This window comes from Siphateles boraxobius, unplaced genomic scaffold (assembly GCF_051911475.1).
Source record: "Siphateles boraxobius isolate OS27281-9 unplaced genomic scaffold, OSU_SipBor_1 3, whole genome shotgun sequence".
Taxonomy (NCBI): Eukaryota; Metazoa; Chordata; class Actinopteri; order Cypriniformes; family Leuciscidae; genus Siphateles; species Siphateles boraxobius.
Window position 1 is genome coordinate 16674551 of NW_027508919.1, and position 22534 is coordinate 16697084.

Sequence of the window (22534 nt, forward strand, 5' to 3'; positions counted from 1 at the left end):
CAACCACATGTGGTCAAACTAAATATTGTATAACATTTTCTATGAACTTTGCAGTTCATATGAAAATGCCGTTGCCAAAATGTTGCAACAAAATTTACTTGATCTTTAAATAAACATCTTTCATTTTAAATGAAGACGAAATCAACATATAAAAGATAAACCTTTTGAAACGAGATAACATCAACATGAAATGTGATTGCGTGTATCACTGCAATGTAGAAAGTGTCCAAATAATGGCACTTCTTAGGAGAGTGTCTCTGTCTGAAATTAGTATTACAGTATAGTATTACATTAAATTGGGCATGTGCCTTCCATAAAATGTATGCAATGACATAAGGACTCTCAAATGTATCACGTGCTTGTGGGATTTGAATTAGTGAGAAAGATCTTCCAGACAACTCAACACAGAAAGTGAAAAGCTGGCATTCACTGACATAACAGTAAAGTAGGAGAATAAAGCTATGACATTAATGCTAGCTTAGGAGAATTGTTTTGACTTTTTACAGCTGACCTTGGCAATTGTTGTGACTGCATTGTGAGAGACTTCATCTAAAACACTACAGGAAACGTAGGTTAAAAGGTTTCAAAAAAGTCAAGTAAGATACTTGAACAAAATTCTTAAATTGTACTTCATTTAATTGTGGTTTTGTTTAGGAAAACCAATTGAGATATTAATACTATCTCATTTGAGATCTGTATTTCCTGTGAGTTAGTCCTAGTTTATCCTTGTGACAGAACAGATGAGGACTTTTCTAATAAAAGAGCTCTTTTAGAATATTAAATGACAATCTATTATATTTAGCTGCAGTTCCAGAACATCATGAACTGTTTGCAAGATTCATGTGGGAGGTAAAGGCTGTATTGGGACGACCTTAATAAAGAAACTGATGTTATTCCTCAAAGAGTCATAGAGGCTCATCTTAATCTATCTTAATGCCCCATTCAGTAGATTTCCCTGTGTGATCGCTCATATGACTTCTAGTGCCAGTGGCTGGTGGACATTAGAATGCGCCGCAGGTCTTTCTACACAGTTAGTCTGTTCTGTTTCACATTCAGCGCTGAAATGTGTAAGAGTGTTACAGGCTAGCGAACACGCCTCGAGGTAAATGTATTTAAAAGTCAGCAGATCCAGGCATCAGCACATTACAATATCATGCGCAAAGAGAGAGAGATATGTACTGAATGAAAACTGGAGAGAATGAGCTAGACCGAGACAGAGCATCGGATTAAAAAACCCATCAATCTGAAATTGAAATGCCACACCAGAATGCACTCTGGCCTTTATTCTCCTGTGATTACATTAAATGTATTTGCCTTAGCTTGAGTTATCCATATGCTTCCAAACTATAGAAAACTCAGATTAAAAATCTCATTGTGCATATACATTACAGACATTTTATATATACGTGTATATATATATATATATATATATATATATAGAGAGAGAGAGAGAGAGAGAGAGAGAGAGAGAGAGAGAGAGAGAGAGAGAGAGAGAGAGAGAGAGAGAGAGAGAGAGAGAGAGAGAGAGAGAGAGAGAGAGAGAGAGAGAGAGAGAGAGAGAGAGAGAGAGAGAGAGAGAGAGAGAGAGAGAGAGAGATAGATAGATAGATAGATAGATAGATAGATTTTGGTCAAAAATACAAAGCTGCATTTCATAATTTTATTATTATCAATGTTGAAAACAGTTGCTTTTTTGGTGGAAACAGTGGTACCCTTTTTCAGGGTTATTTGATTAATAAAAAGTTCAAAAGAGCAGAATGTATTTGAAGTAAAAAATATTTTGCTACAATGTAAAGTCTTCACCTTCACTTTTGATTAATTTATTGCATCCTTCCTGAATAAATGTATTATTTTTTTCTTTATTTTTTCAATCTTACTGACCCCAAACTTTTGAACTGTTGTGTACATGCAACTGAAATCCACATGGTTAAATCTTCTAAAACCTTCTTTTTATTTCTTAAATAAAGTCATCTTAAGGTGTCTTGAATAAGCAGATGGCTGGATTAGAATATTTCTGTACTTCTGTACCAACGTTCTCTTTTTATTTGTTTGGCTCTGTGTCTCAGGTTCAGAAGTGTGGCATCCTGTGTGTAAACAGTCATCTCGAGCAGAGAGGAAACTGAGAGTGAGTTTTTTCCACTTCTTTTTAACAAATACAGACTGAATTTCAAAATGCCTTCAGATCTTACTCTGAAGTTCTGCTGATTTCTTCCTTATTTTATTTTACAGCTCAGGCGCACATCAGAAACCTCCATCTCTCCTCCAGGCTCCAGCATTAGTTCACCCAGCAGAGTCATCTGTGTAAGTATCCAATCACTGTCCAGCTCATCTAAATGCCAACTAAATGATGTGGTAGAGCTGTAAATAATACAATAAAATAATTTTTGGATTTAAAATTGTGATAATAAGTTAGTGATTATTTTGACATAACGTGTACATGTTAATGTACAAGTTAAAGGTACAGTTCTCCCAAAAATGTAATTCTGTCATCATTCACTCACCCTCATGTCGATTCAAACCAGTATGAGTCCATTTTCTTCTGTGGAGATTTTGGAAAATGTAGTTGGTTATTTAATGGGGTTTCTTTCAAGATTCTAATAGAATGCAAAAAAAACGTAACCTATATTCCAAATTTTATGAAGTTGTACAATAGTTTTGTATGAGAAACAGATCGAAATTGATTATATAAATTATGACAGAAGATCCGTTTTTGAGTGAACTATTCTTTTAATGTTACACTGATGTTTGACATACACTACCTTTCAAAAGTTTGGGGTCAGTAAGATATTTGTATATTTTTTAAGGAAATCAAGGAAATATTACATTTATTCATCAAACATTAAATTACTCAAAAGTGACAGTAAAGACATTTGTAATGTTGCAAATGATTTCTATTTTTTAACAGTCTTTTTGAACTTTCTATTCTATCCAGGAAAAAAAATATCACATTTTCCAAAATAATATCAAGCAGCACATCTGTTTTTTAAAGTCTCCCTGTAGTCAATAATTGTATCCCTTAAAACTCATCTTTGATCACCAAAATTACATATTTAAAAGTTTTTGAATGTAACTCTACACCCTTATCTCATTTAGTATACGTGGTTCTATGAATATGCAAATTAACCCCGCCCCCACTCACTCAAAGATCAACTCGTTCACTATCACACATTGGCGTGATTGGTTACAAGTTAGTTTGTGACATCAGAAACACCAGCGATTTTGGGACTGTCTTTCACTTTCAGTTTTAAGGAGAAAATACTGTTGACTTATGAATTTGCACATTGTTTGTCTTAAAGCATATTAAAAATACAACATAGACATATAAACAAGATTAAAAACTTGATTTTCACCACAGGGGGACTTTAACATTGATAATTATTAGAAATGTTTCTTGAGCACTAAATCAGCATATTAGAATTATTTCTGAAGGATCATGTGACGCTGAAAACTCGAGTAATGATGCTGAAAATTCAGCTTTGCCATCATCACCTTAATTACATTTTAAATATATTCCCATAGAAAATATTTATTTTAAATTGTAAATAATATTTCACAATATTAATATTTTTACTCTATTTTTGATCAAATAAATGCAGCCTACATGACCATAAGAGACTTCTTCGAAAAAATAACATTTAAAAAGTCTTACCAAACCCAAATGATTGAACGGTAGTGTAAAGTGCCATGAAGATTAATGTGGTTGCTCAGTCAGTAGATCATGGTACTTGGAATACAAAAGTTATAGGTTTAATAGGTTTAATTTCCAGAGAACGCATGTACTTATAAAATATATAACTTGAATGCACTAAAGGTTGCTTTGGGTAAAACTAAAGCATCTGTCAAATGCACAAATGTAAGTATTATTGGCCACCCCAAGATGGATGACTCTTGTGCTTGAGTTTATTGGCTTGTTCACAATGTGTTTGCGTGTGTTCTGCAGTGGTGTGGTCATTGACATCACATGTGGAAGTGAAGGCTGGCCCGAGTGTGTAACCTTTGTTCTGTGTGTGATTAAAATATGCGTAACGCAGTGTAAGCGTATGTGCTGTCAAGCTCTGCAGGTCCATATTCTGCTTAAGGTCAAGCGTGAGAATGAATTTATTACATAGGAAACCTTAAAACACTATCTGGGATTGGAGGTAAATAAAGTAAGCTTCATTCCAAATTGATAGTTCACCCAAATATGAAAATGTGTCATCATTTACTCAACCTCATGTTGTTCCAAACCTAAATTACTTTCTTTATTCTACTGAATACAGAACAAAATGTTTAAAATTTCAACTGTTTTGTCCAAACACCTTGGACCCCATTGATTTTCATTGTATGTAGAAAAAATAAAATAAAAAAAAACATGAGGGTAAATAAGTAGAGTACTGTATGTATTTTTTACCCTAAGGTCCAGTTGTGACGTTTTGAATTAACAATAAGTCAATAAAAACAAAATGAATTTATACATGGTTGAATTGTTCACAGTAACATCTATAACATGCATTTAGACAATAGATAGGGTAAATTTTCATTTCGTGTCGAAATTTCGACTTGCTCAAAAACACCTTAGAGACGATATAATAAGCGTCATAACATTTTTGTAGCATTTATGTGCTATATTACAGTTTTAGTCATGAGCTCAATTGTATCCTAACAGCACTTGCTTTAAAGTGGTTTTGTAAATGTGCAAACTGTGCCGCAGGCTCATTCCCACACTTAATTGTGTTGTTGACGTTGTCTTCGCCTGTCATGATTGCTGTTTTTTGCAGGCCTGCTCATTGCGTTTGACGTGTGAGTGTCTGTATCTGTCCTTTGTCCCTCTCCTTAGGCAAAAATGGAGAACGAGATCCTTGATTACAAAGACTTGGCAGCGCTGCCTAAGGTTAAAGCCATTTATGAAGTGCAGAGGCCAGACTTCTGGTCCTATGAGCCCAGTCACAGATACTGCTCCGATGACAGGCTAGAGCGTCTCAGCTATGGGGAGGTACTGCCCTACAGGACCACTAGAGCCACTCTGAGTCTACTTTTAACATGTCTCCCCCTGTCGCCGAGTCTACCGGCCTGGTCCTAGTTGAGCTTAGCATAGCTTTGCTTTGAGTTTTTCAGCTATGTTGCATCCGTTGGCTGGCTTTATGCTTTTGTTTGCTATAACTATGTTTGTGCATTCTCCCACTATTAATAGTGAATATGAGTGATTTTAGTTGAGCCTTCTTGCTTTAGTTTGCTTTGGAAAGCTCTCTGAAAAATTCTAGTGATTTATGTGGTTGCTTAAAGGGATAGTTCTTCCAAAAATGACAGTTCTATCATTTAATAATCCTCATGTTGTTCCAAACCTGTATGATGTTTAGGGGGTGCAAAAGGAGATGTTTAACAGAATGTCAATTGTCAATGCTATTCTTTCCTTTACATTGAAGTGGGTGGTGACCACAGGCTACCTAATAAATTTGTTTCTAGTCTATAGAAAGTTTGGTAAGACATGAGCAAATGATGAGAGTATCTTAATTTCTGGGTGAACTATCCATTCAATTCTTGCTTGCTGAGTAGACAATGTTGCGTTCTACGGGAAATACAAAGTAGGTTGTTCGGACCACAGTGACTCCTTCACCTCCGTCCTCTTGCTCTTCTCACTTCCCTCACGCATCAGATGTCATGGAGGAAGAGAGCGAAGGTTTATCTCTGATTTACTGTTATTCTGACTCTCCCCCTTCTTTTTTGTCTCCACAGTCTTTGGGCACACTCTCCCCTTATTCTCAGGTAGAAGATTTTTACTTAAATTTACTGTTTAAAAAATTGGCAGACGTGTAAATCATGTAATAGACATTACAAAAAGTGTCTGAAAATCATTATACAGTGGCAGAAATACGTTTGTGAAAATATCTGGATTTCTTTATTGATTACTCATAAATTGTGTTATTTAATTGAATTAATTAATAGACAAACACAGAATATCCCAAAATCTGACCCAACTAATTACACACAAACAATTGTACTTTTCACATTTTTATTGAATACCTTTAGTGATCATTCACACAGTGCAGGGTGTAGAAAGTAAGTAAACCCTTTAATTTAGTAACTTGTAGAATCTCCTTTTTAAAATAAAGCTTTTGGGATCAAGGCATGGTACACTTTGTTGAGAAAAACACATTTGTTTGTAACCAAGAATTGTGTGTCTTTATTTAAAGGGCAGAGCACCTGTAAAGGTACAACGTTTCGTGGGTTATTAGTTTAGTCAGATTGTGTTTGTCTATAATTGTGACTGAACAATTGTGAAAGATCAGACCACATTTTATGAATTATCAATGTAGAAATTAAGGTATTTTTGAAGGGTTCACATACTTATTCTTGCCACTGTATTGTTTATTTCCATATCGTTCAACATAAGCCGATCACTAACCCTCAGTCAACAGCAATATGTTTTGCAACCAAATGATTAATCTGTCTGATGTAGATTTAGATTTAAGTGTGTTAAATTGACAGTACTACTGAAAGTATGAAAGTTGATTGGAATTTTGGTCATTGAGCAAATGAAAATGAGTGGTTCTCACAATCAGAGTTCTGAATAATGACAGTTTATGTGAATAGGACATGTATGACGGTATGGACATGAGGCTGAGAAGATCCTCCAGTCCAGGGTACATAGACTCCCCCACCTACAGCAGGCAGGGCATGTCTCCCATCATGCCCCGCTCTCCACAGCACTACTACAGATACGGTGAGTTCCTTCTGCCAAGCTCGCAGCAGTACAGAAAATACACTCTCATTCCTGTCAACCAGCTTGCAGCTTCATCAGAAAGACTATGCAAGTTGACCAACATTTCTTGCTGATAAACAACATGGATAGTGGACCAGCACAGCTTGAACCAGCATACTGGTCTCAGCTGGTGTTTTCAGCAGGAATTGCTTGAGAACTGTACTGAATATGCAGTATATTGGAAAATATACTATATATACATGTATATATCTTGCTTTGCCTTCTATATACTTAAAAGTGTGGTTTGCAGCTACATAGCAAGAACATAGCTGAGTGACTGATAGTGATTTAGTGAGTATTGATTTTTAAAGTCAACATGAAATAATATTGAGAAGTGAAATGGGACATTTAGTGACAAAAAAAGGAAGGGCCAGTGTTAATTTAATATTATTTATATATTGTTATAGTATTTATTCATCTTTTGAATTGGTTTTATTTTTTCACCTTTGATTTTAAGTTTTAGTAATTTTGTCATATTGTCAAACTGTTTTTTTTTTATTTACATTTTTTTAGTCATTTTAGTTATTCGACTTATTTCTGCTAGTTGCCAATGCAACATTTAAAAAATTTTGTTAATATTAACAACATTGGAAATGTGGGGAAGACAGGATTTTATCCAACTGAAAATGATCTTCAAAAGTTGTTGAATTAATTGGAGGTGGCAACAAGAGAGCTTGGTGATGTCACCCCAAAAGGTATTTAATTTGACGACTTTTTTTAAAAGACGTAATGAATCATATACAGCGAGCACAATAAGAGATTTTTATTTCATGTTGACTTTAACAAAAAACAAACCTATATTGACATTTTTGACACTTATTAGGGGGCGTGTCCCACCATTCCACCTACATCCTATGCACCCGTCTGTCTGGCACAGTATGTTTTTTTCTCTGTTTTGAAATGCATACTGTCCCTGCCTGGCTAATCTTGGATCATTGATCTGATGATTGACTGTGTGTGGTTAGGGCGCACAGGAAGTGTGCACTCATGCTCTGGTTCTGTTACTGTCATTGGCTTGGGGCTTGCTGCAGGCACTGAGAGTGGCAGAAGTTCACCCTATTACAGTCAGCTAGATGCCCGGTCCAGCACTCCCACCACAATCCAAGCTCCCAAGCATTTCCATGTGCCAGGTAGGCCAGGCCTCAACATTCATCTCATTGGCTGCTATCATCACTTTCATATTCATTAGTAGTATATTTTAATATAAATTAAAATGTCATTAATGGATCAAAGTCTCTGTAACTTTTTGAATCTGTCTATACTATACATCTATAGTATGGCTACTCCATTTGTGTACCTTTTTTGTGTTCTCCTCAACCATTCCACTCTCCTTCACCTTACCCTGAAGGTCCCAGGAAGCGTGAAGTGGAAGTACAAAAAACATTTCCTGCCTCGTTTACTTTGCTGTCTTCTGCCTGTCACTTACTTCTCCTCCATTTTATTTCTAATCTCTTCCTTTCTTCTCAGCCACAGGGGATCCCAACATCTACAGGAAGCCTCCCATCTATAAGAGACATGGTATAGTGTGCTCGGCCTGCCCCGGTCTGTTTTCCCTCATGCTTAGTCCTGAGGCAGTGTGGGCTCATGGGAAAGATGTGTCTGATTAGTGTTAGTGTCCTCCATAGCTCTCCTCCAGCAAACTCTTCATCCAAAAGCCTTTAATAAAAGTAGTTTGGAAATGTGGAAGAAAAAGCACTTATATTGGATTTGGCGGGCACAAACTAAGTATATACCATGGTACATGTTTAGAATTAGCCTAATACAGTTGCAAGAAAAGGTATGGGAACATTTTGGATTAAACTAGGTTTGTGAATAAATTGGTAATTGAAATTGTTCTAATCTTTATCTAAATCATAACAATAAATGAATGCAGTCTGCTTAAATAATACACAAACTATTATACAGTCTTCATTGAATTATAGCAAGATGGAAAAAGTATGTGAGCACTTATATATAAAAAGCTGCAGCAATAATATCCGTCAAATGTTTTCTATAATTGCAGATGAGACCTGCACAACGGTCATGAGCAATGTTGTCTGTTTGTTTAAGCTGACTGTGTTTCTCTACTGTTGTGACTTATATGTGGATCAGATCAAATTTTATGAGCAATATAAAGATATCCATGTAACTCAAAAGGATTCACACTCTTTTTTCCCCCTGCAACTGTATGTCAGGTGGAACGAGATAAGAAGTTGTCTCCTTTGCTCAAGTATTAGAGTGCACCCCGCTTTCCGTTGCTTGCATGCCAGAAGAATGTAGAACTGACGCGAGCGCATCCTTCCTTCCACAAGGGGGTTGATGAAAAAAGGATGAGGCTTGCTGAGGCATGATTAAAGCTTGCCATGTCCCCCCTCTGCTTTAGATCAACTGGGAAGTGTCCGCATTAGATGCCACAGAGAAGCCCCACTGAATGCGAGTGAACCGAGATCCAGAATTGAGAAACTGCTTTTAGGAAAGCAAACCTGTTTAAGCTTGAAATGAGCAATTATAAACGTCTAAACATTACCTACTCTGCTAATTGACAGAGTTCAGGTGGCAGCCATATTGTTTCTCTTACAGTTGACAGCACATTGAATGTTGTAGGGACTTGGCATTCTAATAGAATAGACCTTATAGACTACATCTGGTGCCAAATCCTTTAAAAGTTGGTTGTTTTTGTGCATATCTCTGTCTGTTAATTCATAAATTTACAATCTCACACCTTTTTGTCAAGCATATTGGTCAGTATCTCCTCAAAATGCCATGAACTCAAACCCCTTTAAATAAACAATAGTAATAGTACATCTTTCCCTTTACTGCATGTCTCTGTGTGTCTATTTGAATGTGTATATTCTGTATGTATGTGCATTACAGGCTTGTGCAATTTTCCAAATGATTAGTTATGATTTTTATTTATAATTAATCTAATTTAAAAAAAATCTAATTTTATACCTAAACCAATTATCATGGATAATACAGTGATCAACATTAAGGATTTTATCTGGGCTCAACATTTTAGGTTTTTGCCAGTCCAACCTTTTCACCCCACTACCAAGAAAGGTGATGTTTATACAATCCAAAAAATATGTTTTTATCAAGTCAAATATATCTTTTTTATATAGCAAAATAACGAAGGTTAATAATGATAATAATAATAATAATAATAATACATTAAACTGGTTTTATGTATAAAAAATATTTCAACATTGCTAGCTTGAAACGATCGTATATTAAAGGAGCCGTATGTAAGAATGTGGCCAAAACTGGTACTGCAATCACTTTCAAATTACTGTAGAGCGGTGTATCCCCTCTCCCTCCTCCCTGACTCGAGGTAGCCAGATAGGCTGCAGGATACAGCAGGAACGTAGGCTGCTACAAGAAGCTTTTTCTGTTAATTATGTTTATGCTTCAAATGAGAGCTGTTTTGCAAAGTAATTATACATCGCAAAAATTTACTAATGGCGATTAGCCAAATATAATCGTAAAGATGTACGCTCGTATGTGACAGTACATTTTTAGAACAGTAGCTGTTAGTCTAACTTGTAACGGTAGGTATCTGTCATTAACGTAAGTACAAGCACAAGCCTCTGTAACTGTGTGTAACCGATATCAAAGATACAGCTATTCATTTAGCTGACGCTATAACTGAAAGCGACCAGCTGTATTTTTTAACTTACCCTGCAGTACACGTCCATAACGCTAAAATATGTGATGTGAAAGATTACGTGTCATTCTATTATTTTTGACTGTAGAACTTGCATGATAAACAATAATGGGCGTGCTAATGTTGTTTTCCTCAGCGTCTCATTATAATGACAGAGAAACGGGCTCTGATAACGCATTGCTAATGTTAGTACGTTAATGACGACTCGCCGTTTTTATTACACAAACAATTCCTTACCTTTTCAATTCGATGACCCACCTCCTCCATATGAGCTAACGTAACGTTACTTTGCACGAACATGCATAATTTTGTTCGTCTGTCATGAATATTTGAAATGTCCATTTACATCAAGTACAAGTTAGCCAAACATAGATGAATCTTACCTGTCCAGGAGAAAATTAGCAACGTTGGTGTCTGTCTTCAAATTCTTCTCCGTTTTCAGGCGTCTCCATCTTTCAAAGGAATCTCCTATACAGATTCTTGTTTCATTTCGGACTTTGTCACGAAGTATTTCGGATTCATAACGAGTTTTTTTTTGTTTCGTAATGTTAGAATTTTTTTTTTAATCTGATTCCGACACGTTTGTAGCTGCAGCTGTGGTAACTAGCAGAGCTGGCAACCCGGATGCCGCAACACGGCATTGATTGGTAGATAGGTGGAGGGTGGTTCAGACCAAAACACAACATGACAACATCAACATCAGTTGAGGGCTGCAACTTTACTTTTTATATGACAATATCCTGGCCGGACTATTGTTGTCAGTGATATAAGTATTTGAAATGAACATGATTTCTTAATGTCTAGTGACATATCAGGGCCATTTTATGATTAATTGAAATACATTTCTTACATACAGCTCCTTTAAGTCATGTAATAAATCCAGGCCCAGATGGAATCTGTTGACTTTTTACAGTTTCCTCTTGAAATTCGGAATAGAAAAATGACTTTAAACGTGGTATGGATGTGCAAAATTGTGTGAATGATGGTTCCAATCCTGCAGACAGTTTCTATTCAACTACAGAGATCTAGAATGCATAAGGGAGATGAATTTGTTTCAGAGCTGCACTAATACTGTAGATGTATTTACTGGCCAGCTCAGATACTTGCACAGTCTATCAAGTTTTCTCTAAGAAAGGTCAGAACCATCTCTGACAGCTTGTTGTCTCAGTTTACATAGTATGTGTTAAGTGTGTATTTGTGTTTATCCTTGTATCACAAGCCTGTAACGAAAACTTTACAAGGACTAATTTGCTACCCATATGGTGGATCTGCATCTGTAAGTGAAATGTATTTTATTGTTGTAGATGTCTAGCTGTGTTTGTGCAGAAGAGAGACGTACTGTTGTCATGCAGATCATTTGCGTCTCTGCCATATGGGTACCAAACTTAAATTCTCACTGAAGAATCTTTGGGATGCAAATATTTCCTCCCTTATTCTTTTTTCCCTTGTTTTTTTCTTTTCTTTTTCTTCCCTTTAACACCTTAAATACGATTCCCTCCACCTCTACTTTCCTCGTTCACCATTCACTCTGTAAGTATTCTCTCCCTGTGCACATCTGTCTGTCTGCTTTTTTGATTGTGTTTGTTCGATCTCTAGTTGCATTCTGTCTTTTCCATTCAGGATTTTTTATATTGTGAGAGGCCTGTGCTTCTGTATTTGTGTTGAATCTTCTTGTGTGTGTTTTATATGGATGGGAGTTCAGTGCAGTTTCTGACTGGTTTTGCTTTAGATGTATAAGGCAATATATCAATATATGTGTAGTTTTTGATAATACAAAACTCTCACATGAGTAGTTTTAGATTGTTTTTTTGTGGCTTATTCAATGAATGCAGATGCTTTAGATTGAATGTTGTGGATTGTGTTTTTTGTTTCAGAGCTGTTATATGTGTATGTTGTAGCTTTCTTTCTTTCTGAGCCCCCATTAACACCTACAGTCATATTAACATGTTTTATATATCTAGATAATTGTAGGCAAATTGCGTTCCACTCCATTAAATCTGAACTGTGATTAAACATAGATCAAATATACTATAATATAATATCCTGCAAAAAATGGAAAATGTTGCTGAATTTTTAAAACATTGAGGGATAAGTCATAATGCAATATTATGTTTATTTGACAAACAATAACACACAATATAGTATTATTTTTTTGACCGGAAAATAAGATATCTGGTCTACTATGTTTGCCTATTAGAAATATTTGACTAGTAAAGGATGGATTAGAAGTGAAGAAAATAGGTTTTTTTCCACATGAAAATATGCATTTCATAAGATTCCAAATGCAGTTCAATGATTAATTAAATCATTAAATCAAGTGATCAGATTGCAGGACCTGAAAAAAGTTGGTCATTTTCATGATCACAGAGCATCTTGGATGCTCTTACACCTTTTTTTTCTTTATGTGGATTGTGTGATCACTGAAAACGCATACTAATGTTAGGTTTAAAGTAGGCCTGATTGTACTGCTATGTGCTGTTATATCACAGGCTTTTACAAAGTTGTGATCCTGACATATTCTCCCCACAGACAATCAATGCAATCCAGCAACTAAGAGCAAGACCAGTGAAGACATTCTCCAATCCTCCAAGCTCTCATCAGCCTACTCGCCTGAACACTACCAGCACTCAGAGTCTGATTACTACCATTACACCAGCTCTCCTAAATGTAGGTGACAAATATATTCATAATGTCCTATGCTTTCAGTTCACTGGCATCACAGTGCTTTCCAATCGGCAGCCACAATCATGCTAAATGCTTCCACATAGAGGGTTGTCAGTAAAGATCCTATAGTCCCTGGTAGCCATAAACACTTTGTAGGCAAGGCGAGGCAAGTTTATTTATATAGCACATTTTATACACAATGGTAATTCAAAGTGCTTTACAAAGAAGAAATTAAAATAATCAAAAGAAATCAGAATAATTGTACAAACATTGCAGAGAATGAATGTTAAATATATTTCAGTCACACTATATTAGGTGTCCTGAACTACTATGTAATTACATAAAATAAATAAAACATAGGTACAATGTACTTTTTGTGTTCATATTGTATTGCAAAACACTAGTTCTGCTAATGAGGTGAGATACGGGGAAGGTTGGGACAGGCTTGGTGGTATGGTTAGGTTTAAGGGTGGGTTAAGGGGTAAAGGGAGGCTCAAAGGTGTAATTACAGCTGTAATTACATGCAGGTATTTTTTAAAATATAAGTACAATGTAAAACATGTATGTACACAATAAGTGCATTGTATCCAATGATTAATTTAAGTTTTAGTACATAGTAGTTTAAGACATAATATAAAGTGGGACATATCTTTCTTTTGAAATCCTTTTTATGAGGTCTTTTTTTAACCTTTTTTACTGAATAATGTATTATTAATTGCACAGTTTATGAAACTAGACTTTGTGAAGAACATCTAAACAAATACAATCAAATAATTTATTTCATTTGTTTTATACAAAGAGCAATTAAAAAAGCATAAACCACATTTGAAGTAGCAACATTTGTTACTATTTATTGTGCTTTAAATAGTTTTTTTTTTTTTTGTAAATGTATGAATTTACATTTGCCATTTTCTAAGATTTAGCCCCTCACATAGTAAAAAATAAAATGTACTATATATTGTTTGCTAACTAAATACAAAATAATACATAAGCAGTCATAAAATGTGTGAGATATTATAATATGCTTAAAGTTATTAATATTAACCAGGAAATTATGCACTTTTTGCTTTTGTTGTGTCTTTTGCTTTTGCGAGTTCTTTAACATTTGTTTTTGCACAAATTACATTACGCTACCAATACACTTTGGAACAATATAAAACACTTAAGGGCTGTGTTATTATTAGCTGCGGTATATCCCAATCATGAATATATTCATTTTCAATGTTTTTGACCAAAGGATCACATGTGGCTTAATTCTTCTCTTTTTTTTTTTTCTTTTGTTGGGTTGGAATCCCATACTAAATTAGAGCCAAAAATTATTGGCAGATTAGAAGGGTGCAAGGTTAAAATTTTATGAAAGATTGCATATATATTTTATAGCATATTTTTGCTATCAGTCTAATATGGTGTGTGACTCCCTTTAGATGCTTAAACTACTCTGTTTTATGCTCCATCTTAATTTTCTCTTTATCACTCTCACTTTCTCAATCTGTATCTTTCTCAGCTTTACGTGCTCCTCGTAGAAGGTACTCATCAGGTGGAGAAGAGGATGGCTGGAGTCACGGCCTTCAAAGAGTAAGCCACCAAAGCACTCTGTCTCTTTATATTCACAGTGTTATTCTCTGCACTCTAACTAGTTATTGAAGCTTCCGCTCTTATTTATATAAACCTCACCTAGTTTTGATAATCAGCAGTCAGCCAAGTTATAGCCCATTTGTCTGCCCAGAGATTCATTTAAAGGTGCAGTAAGTGATTTCTGAGAATCGCTGTTGAACATTTAAATGAACACCTAAAACAATTTTGTGAATATTTGCTACATGTCTGTACTGTGTGTGTGCTCAAAAAAATATGGTTTATGTACACTGTCCTAGCTGTGTAAATAGGAGAAAAATAAAGTGGATCGGGCTGATTCACGCAGCACCAAAACACTTTTGTAGCCAATTAGCAATAGCGGACGATTACGCTCATGATGGTGGAGGAGAGAGAGTGAGCAAATGGGACATTTGTAGAAAGACTGTAGAAACAGAGATGGCTGAGGAATATAATTGGAAGAAGAAGGGTTACGATCAGGCAGGGTTTAGGACACGCATTCATTTTGGAGAAGCTTTCCAGCACTGGAAAGACGGAGAGTGGGAAGTCCTGAAAATTGTGGTTGCTTTGTTTCTGTTTGATACATAATTTAATTTTTTTCACAGAACCAAAGTATGCTGTTGTTTGCTGAATCACAGCTGATTCATCCATACCAACTGATAGTGGTTGCCTGTGTTGCATAGCGGGTTTGTTATTTTATAGGCGGAGCAATGAAGGGGGGGTGTGCTTGTTTGGGTGTCGAGTTCAAAAATCAAAAGTGTTTCTCGGAAATCGCTTACTGCACCTTTAACCATTTTTGAAATACAGCCAATAAGCATCTGCTCTCTTACTATCACAGGATGCTCACTTATTATTTCTTTTGTTTCTGTCTGCCTCGCTCTCCCTCTCTCTCTGTGTGTGTCTCAGATTCAGGGTGGTATCGGAAGGATGATCCTGAAGGAGGAGATGAAAGCCCGCTCCGGTTCCTATGACAACGACCCCTGGGGCAGTGCACGGAACTCCCGCAGTGGGAGCAGGGAGATGTTGCACAGCATGGGCCACAACAACACAGTTAACGGCTGTAAGTGCTCAACTAGAGCTGCTGTACAAACCACAGATTATAGAGATGTGTGTTCGGAGGGGGTTGCAGTAGTGTCATCAGAAACAAAGCGTAGCTTGAGTGTGGCATGTCATATTGGTCACTATATTTGATCCTTCAAAACCAAACCTGTGTATGTTTAAGCTTTTCCCTTCCCACATTCTGCTTTGGGGAAATGCATGACAGCAACAGGTGTGGTGTGCTTTTGACTTTATGCAGTATGGGAGTTGCTTTGCTTGCCTTCAGTATGGCTGTCATTATTTAGCATAGTGGTCTATGAAGTCGTGGCACTGAGCCATCTAATTAAAGCAGTGGAGCTCTGGAACGCTTTACAGTGAAGGCAGTCTTGAGTCAACAGTGACAGCCAGCGTATGCTGATACAGGACTGTGAAGCTGGGAGGGGGGATTCTGAGGGTTTTCAGGAATAGTTGCAGACACAGCAAAAAAAAAAAAATGTTACAACACTACAGCCGATGCAGTGCCATGCACCTGTTCTTGTTCTTTCTTAGTCTCACTGTGACTTTTCCTATACCTGACACCCTGTTTTAGGGCCGTCAACATTATGCGATTCTTTTAAAATCCTTAATGCGTTAATATAATTTAGCGCAAATAAATGACTGAAGCGTGTGAAATTGTGTCATTAACATAATTTACGTCACGTAGTTAGATGATCTAGAATTTGGGAGTTTATCACATTAGGCAGAAATTTCTATTCAAACACTTTAACCATTTCGCTTCTATGTCTGCAATCAGATTTAACAATTTCGCTTCTATTCTTGCGATCATATCATTTTAAGCCACTAAACTCTAGGAAAGTTTTCAGTCCAATCATTAAGTAAGCAAATTCATTCAAACAATCAGTCCAAAACAACGCTAATCTAAAGAAAAACTGGCTGATGATATCAGAGATTGCAGAGAGAAAAGAGACTCACATTGTGTTTTCAATTCTTCATTCGAGTGTGTTTTGATTTAAAAACACCAGCTCTGTCGTGTTCTGCGATTGTTTCTGAAGAGTGTGAGCCCTCACGCATCGCACTGTGTGAAATACAGACCGAACGACACTTCAAAACATTACACCGCTGTATAACCTAAAAAATAGGCTGGATAAAGCAAACCAGCGTTTAGCTAGTACAGTTTCTACCTAGTACAGCTTTAGTGCAAACAAACCATACACGTGCGCTCTTGATGCACTGATCGCACATTCATTGTATTTAGGCACAGACACATTTCAGTACATTCATGTTGTTTCCACACACATTTAGGATAATCTTTTGATTTGTCATGTGTATGTTGCTGTGTTTTGTAATTCAATTATTTAATTTATATATACTATATATATATATATAGTAATGGGAAATGAGATACACAAAGTTGCTGAAACTAGGGATGCAATATATATTGTTATCATTGGTTTTTGCCCAATATTAGAGATTTAAAATTTATTGGTAATAATCAATATTGAATTTTAATCAGCATATTTATTTGCACATGCAAATAATTGATACTCTCCTCCTTATTGCATTGCGGTCAAAACTGTTTATATTTAATTCTATGTCTTTTTAGCAATGTTTTTGTACAGCGCAGTGGTCAATTGTTTTTATTGTGCTTTATTAATACATTTTCATTTGATTTGACATGCTGATTATGCTTATGTTTACATTTATATAATATTTGCCATTTATCTAATACTGCTTAAAGTTAATCTTAATGAAGAACGATAATTTAATAACATTGTTAAATGTAATCTGTTGCAAATGTCAAAATGAATATTCATTTCCTAAATTCACTTGCGGCATTTAGCATTTTATTGTGAATTTATTTAGACAAAATATTAATGTCAGTGCATCTCTAGCTAAAATTAAATTGACATTATTTACAGACATGATTTTCACAATATTTACTTGTAAGTAAATAATATATACATTTTCATTGCATCATAGTGAAATATTCTCCATGTTTATTTGATAAATGGAGTTGGTAACTATCCATCTTCGCTTAATAATTTCTTTTTGTATTGCAACTAACCTTTCACTCCTGCTCTTTTTTGTCTTTCCTATTCCTCTTTCTCCATCCCTCCTGATGTGCATGTGAGCAGGCAGCTCTCCTTAATTCTATTTCTGTGTATCTCATGGGGAAGTTCACAAAGCATCTGGAATTTTCCCTTCATCCCCTCCCTCTCTTCAGTTCCCTGTTATTCTCCTCTTTCCATACATGGATCTGGCTTTGCTATTCCTGCTTTGCCCTCCCCCATATCCATCGCTACTCTTCACAACGCCTGGTGCAGCCCGTGCTGGTGTTCCATGTCTTTGATTCATGAATAGAAATGGGTGGCATTTACTGTACAGAACATGAAAAATAAATCAAGGGGAAGTTTGGGGGTGACATTGTAGATCCAATTTATACATCTGAGATAATAGACTGGATTACAGATAGTGACGTCATGGAAGGTAAAGACAAACAGGTAAATGAGCACCTAATGCTGCTGAATCTGATGATAAACACTCCCTCACGAGACAGATTGTGTCTTTGCAGACATGGGCAGAAAGTTGATTTTTTTGTGTTCCATGCATGAACTGATAATATGTATATAGCTTGAATGCGATGTTAGTCACTCTGGATAAAAAAACAAAGCTTACCAAACCCAAACTTTAGTAATGTGCATACCTTCATCAGTAATTTGAAGACACCGTATTTTTCCTTCAGTTGCTGTATATTTCAGTCTCTTGCTTTTTGATTTTTTTTTAATGTCTGGTTTCTTAGCGAGAGAAGGGTACACAATTTTCTTCCTCATTTCCTCTTGTTTCCCCTGCTGTCTCCTTTTCTCTCTTTTTGACATTTTCTGTTCACTGCCATGGCTTTTTTCCTTTCATCAACACTTCAGGCTCATTGAACACTTTGATGTGCCGTGTTTCTGTGTGGCTTGTGAGCAGCTTGCTCTCCGCTCTATTTGTTGACAGTTTTGATACTTTTCCAATGGTTCTTTCAGTGTTCCCAAATCTCATGGTACGCAGAGACAGAAGTCTGACCTTATGGCAGACATAAGGAGCTCGGTTTCAGTCTAAACACAACACAAAATATACCAATAACTGCATATTTAGCCCATTCAACACTATAATGTAGGCCTACATGTCAGATAGTTTAAGGGGAGATGTTTCTTACAGTGTAATGCTATTGTATTGCATTGTATTGTTGTATGGCTTTAATTGGCCCAAATTAATGATTTTCACTTAATATAACAATACTTTCATATAACAAACTTAATTGATTATCAAAATACTAAAGAGATATTTTTTTCCCCCTTTTCTTCAGCTCCTCGAACAAACTTTACAGCGGAGAATGGTGAGTAACTCTTGAGGTCTTTCAGTATCCACTATAAGTTTTTTGTATTAAAAATGAAAGCATGTTCTGCTTTTGGATTTAACAAAGTCATGGATTAGTATTGGATGAGAAAATTAAATGTTGTGGTGTTTAGTTGTATTATATACACAAGATTATGGAACCTAAAGGTCCTATAGTTAAAACGCTGGGTTCTCATATCTTACTGGCAAGATTTATGATTCTCATAATTTTCTGGCAAGGCTTTTAACCCCAGGAGAAATGTCTCTGTAGTTAATTTGCTTTGTATAAAAGTGTCAGCATAACATAACCGATAAAGATTTGCAACACAGATTTTAGCTTGGTTACTAGCGCCCTCTACTGTGAACTATTGGACAAGGCAGTCAAAATTGAACAGGCTTATGATCTCCTATGCTGAGGTTGTTTTACACATTCACGTTTGTTTATTTATTTATTTTTATTTATTATTATTATTATTTGAAGACTACATAGCCAAGTCAGCGTCTTTGCCGGGATATGGCAGGAATGGATTGCAAAGGGTAAGTTACAATTTTTGTAACTATAACAAATGCCTTTACTTGAATCTTTTGTTCGTTGTTGTTTATTTTTAACATAATATTTATATTAATGTTTAGTAACTGAATGGACAGAGCAGCAAAAAGCAGTTGGGTTAGAGATGTCAATTAAAATCCTTTTTTGTTTGTTTGTTTCCAGCCACAAAGCGCAGACTACTATCAGTATGACAGTGGCAGTGAAGTCGACTGGGGAATCAGAGGTAAGTAAAGGAGCTTTTTTTAATGATGATTTTTTTTTACAGAAATTAGTTCTGACTTTAAAGGTTTTTTTTTTTTTTTTTTCCAACAGAATACAAGGTAAGAATAATGGTTTAAGATTACCAGAGGATTAAAGAGGGCCCGGAGAGACACTAAAAGGCACCTCTGAAACATTAGCCCACTGTCAACTCCAGAGGAAAGCCGGTCTAATGAACCCTCATGGGTCAAAGCAACGTCCTGCTGGTCAAAGTATGTGGAAACTGGAGGATGGAGAAATTAGTGCTTCCAGGTCATAAGGCCACTGTGTAATTCCCCAGCTGGCTCTGAGTGACTGCAGGGGCCATGGAGAGGGCAGGGGCTTGTCTGACCCCTTTGCACTTGGTTGGTCAGAAACTATATTGTTCTGCTTGGTGCCGCTTCCTGTCTCAATTTCAGCTACTGTGCCAGAGGCTCTGTGATTTCCTTTCACTGTTGTAAGCGAGAGGAAAAGGAGGTCCACCAATGCAGTCTGCTTCGAGAACAATGCTTAGTTAGCTTTCCGTTATGAAATCTATAGATTATCTTAGAGAATTAGGATGTTTATTTGTATATAAATACATATAAGTTTAAATGTTTTTGTTGTATTTTAAAGTTTATTATAAAGATGCAATGCTAACTTTGGCTACAGGTCTACCCATACGAAGCACTTATTGTGACCACTAGGGGGCGTAACAGGGTGCCAAAGGATGTGGACCGGGCCAGATTGGAGGTAAACTAAAACATTTTGTTTGTAATAACAATATATAATAATTAGAATATATTAATATTATATTAAATTATAAATATACATATTTTATGAATACACTAATGTTCAAAAGTTTGGGTACAGTAAGAAATTAAGGATGCATTCAATTGATCAAAAGTCACAATAAAAGCATTTATAATGCTAACAAAAGGTTTCTATTTCAAATAAATTGTTCATCAAAGAAGTGTGTGTTTGTGTGTGTGTGTGTGTGTGTGTGTGCGTGCGTGTGTGCGTGCGTGCGTGCGTGCGTGTGTGTGCGTGTGTGTGTGAGAGAAAGTTTAACAATATTTAATGATTGCTTACAAAAATTTAAAATATGGATGATTATATACATAGTGAGTGATAAGTTTCCTTTTCATTTTAGCGGCATCTTTCCCCTGAGGAGTTCTATCAAGTGTTTGGGATGACGATGGTAGAGTTTGACCGTCTGGCACTGTGGAAGAGGAATGAGATGAAGAAACAAGCCCGGCTGTTCTAGTGTTCTTGCCCCCCCCCCCCACCACACACACGCAGAGACCTGAATACCTGTTCCAGTCTAACTAAACAAACACATCCTGTGTCTCAGACATACAGTCATGCCCGGACTGTACCTACAAATTGTGCAACTGTCCTTTGTGACAGAGGCATATAAATGATCAGACAGACTAGAATACCTGACAAAGAAAGAAAAAAATAAACAGAATGGTGGGAACATTTTGTTTTTTTTTCTTGAGTGTAAAGTGGATTTTGTTTTTGAATGACAAAAATAAGGAATCAGGAATTATTAGGAATTAGAATTTTGCCTTATGTTCTCTATTAATTTATGCACCAGCAAAGTGAGTGAACAGAATGTAAATATGATTAATACAACTATAATGAAAGTGGATGATTCGTCTGACATCATCCTTTAAGTACATGATTAAGTAATATTTAATTTTAAAGGTTATAAAATAATATTTTTCAGTTCTTTTATTTCACTGTTATACTACATAAGCTTAGGTGGGCTGAAATAAGCGATGAGTTGCTTGACAATGAATACCAAAGTCTGACTGTTATTTGTGAAGTTAGCAGATGAAATTGAGCACTACTGTGCTGTACTTTGTTCAGGTCATTTCCAAGGGGTAACGAATACTGAATGTACACCTCTCACAAGAAGACTTTAGGATTATTTGGCTAATTATGATGAAACATACATTGTATATTGTGATGGTAGATATAAATATGGCTTGTGTTTGATACAGATGATAAAGACAAAACAGTAGGAAAGAATTTTGGTGCAATGTTTTTCTCTTCTTTTTTTTCAGATGTTTTGCTCTTTTAAAAAAAAAAAAGAGATCTGTTGTTAAGGTTAAGGCAGTTTACTTTCATTGCTCCTGTTAGGATGGATCAGGAAATGCTGTGATACCTTAAGTGGGTTTATTATATTTTTGAATCATACAAGGGCAAATACGTCACTTGATTTGGTAATAAAATGAATGCAGGGGGAGTAGACATGGATTGTATGGCCAATGACAGGGATAACATGTTCACACTCATGTATTGTTTGATGGAAATACACAAAATAACACACTGTAACCTTGATTAGGACCTAACAGTAACCATGGGGTCTTTAATGCCAATGGATACTGACAATAGTTTTGTACCTCACTGACAAGCAGGTGAAACCATCATGTTTTCTGCCTTTGTGTGTAGTGTTTACAGCCTGTTTGCCCAATAGATTGTTATGAAGTGTTTATTCTATTAATTTCAAAGGAAGAGAGCTAGAGTATTCATATTTTTGATTCTCTTTTTTAATCATTACTGCTACCTTGCTAACTTTATTTATCTTTCAGTTTCAACAGACTATGTACATCTTATATTGCAATAAAAGTTTGTTTTCTTGTGTAAAACTGCTGTATTTTGTGATGGGTGGCACTGGAATCAGTATAGTAAAAGTGGGCAGCCTGTC

General features: G+C 35.9%; 1 protein-coding gene across 6 annotated transcripts in view; it reads left to right on the top strand.

Annotated features, from left to right (window-relative positions):
* The window catches only part of ablim3 (actin binding LIM protein family, member 3), a 66339-nt gene extending 43864 nt beyond the window's left edge, over positions 1–22475 (top strand). Inside the window, exons 8-23 of one of the 6 annotated variants that reach the window (XM_077248018.1) lie at positions 2067–2125; positions 2230–2301; positions 4817–4972; positions 5713–5742; positions 6571–6700; positions 7771–7869; positions 8207–8257; positions 12912–13049; positions 14551–14621; positions 15543–15696; positions 19024–19053; positions 19534–19589; positions 19765–19825; positions 19915–19922; positions 20491–20571; positions 20972–21855. In XM_077248018.1, the coding sequence (XP_077104133.1) occupies positions 2067–2125; positions 2230–2301; positions 4817–4972; positions 5713–5742; positions 6571–6700; positions 7771–7869; positions 8207–8257; positions 12912–13049; positions 14551–14621; positions 15543–15696; positions 19024–19053; positions 19534–19589; positions 19765–19825; positions 19915–19922; positions 20491–20571; positions 20972–21085 (1310 nt within the window). In that variant the 3' untranslated portion in view covers positions 21086–21855. Of the gene's footprint in view, positions 1–2066; positions 2126–2229; positions 2302–4816; positions 4973–5712; positions 5743–6570; positions 6701–7770; positions 7870–8206; positions 8258–12911; positions 13050–14550; positions 14622–15542; positions 15697–19023; positions 19054–19533; positions 19590–19764; positions 19830–19914; positions 19923–20490; positions 20572–20971 lie in introns of all 6 variants that reach the window. The other 5 variants (XR_013210376.1, XR_013210377.1, XR_013210378.1 and 2 more) reach the window with 5 other exon arrangements.
* Positions 22476–22534: the final 59 nt, after the last annotated feature.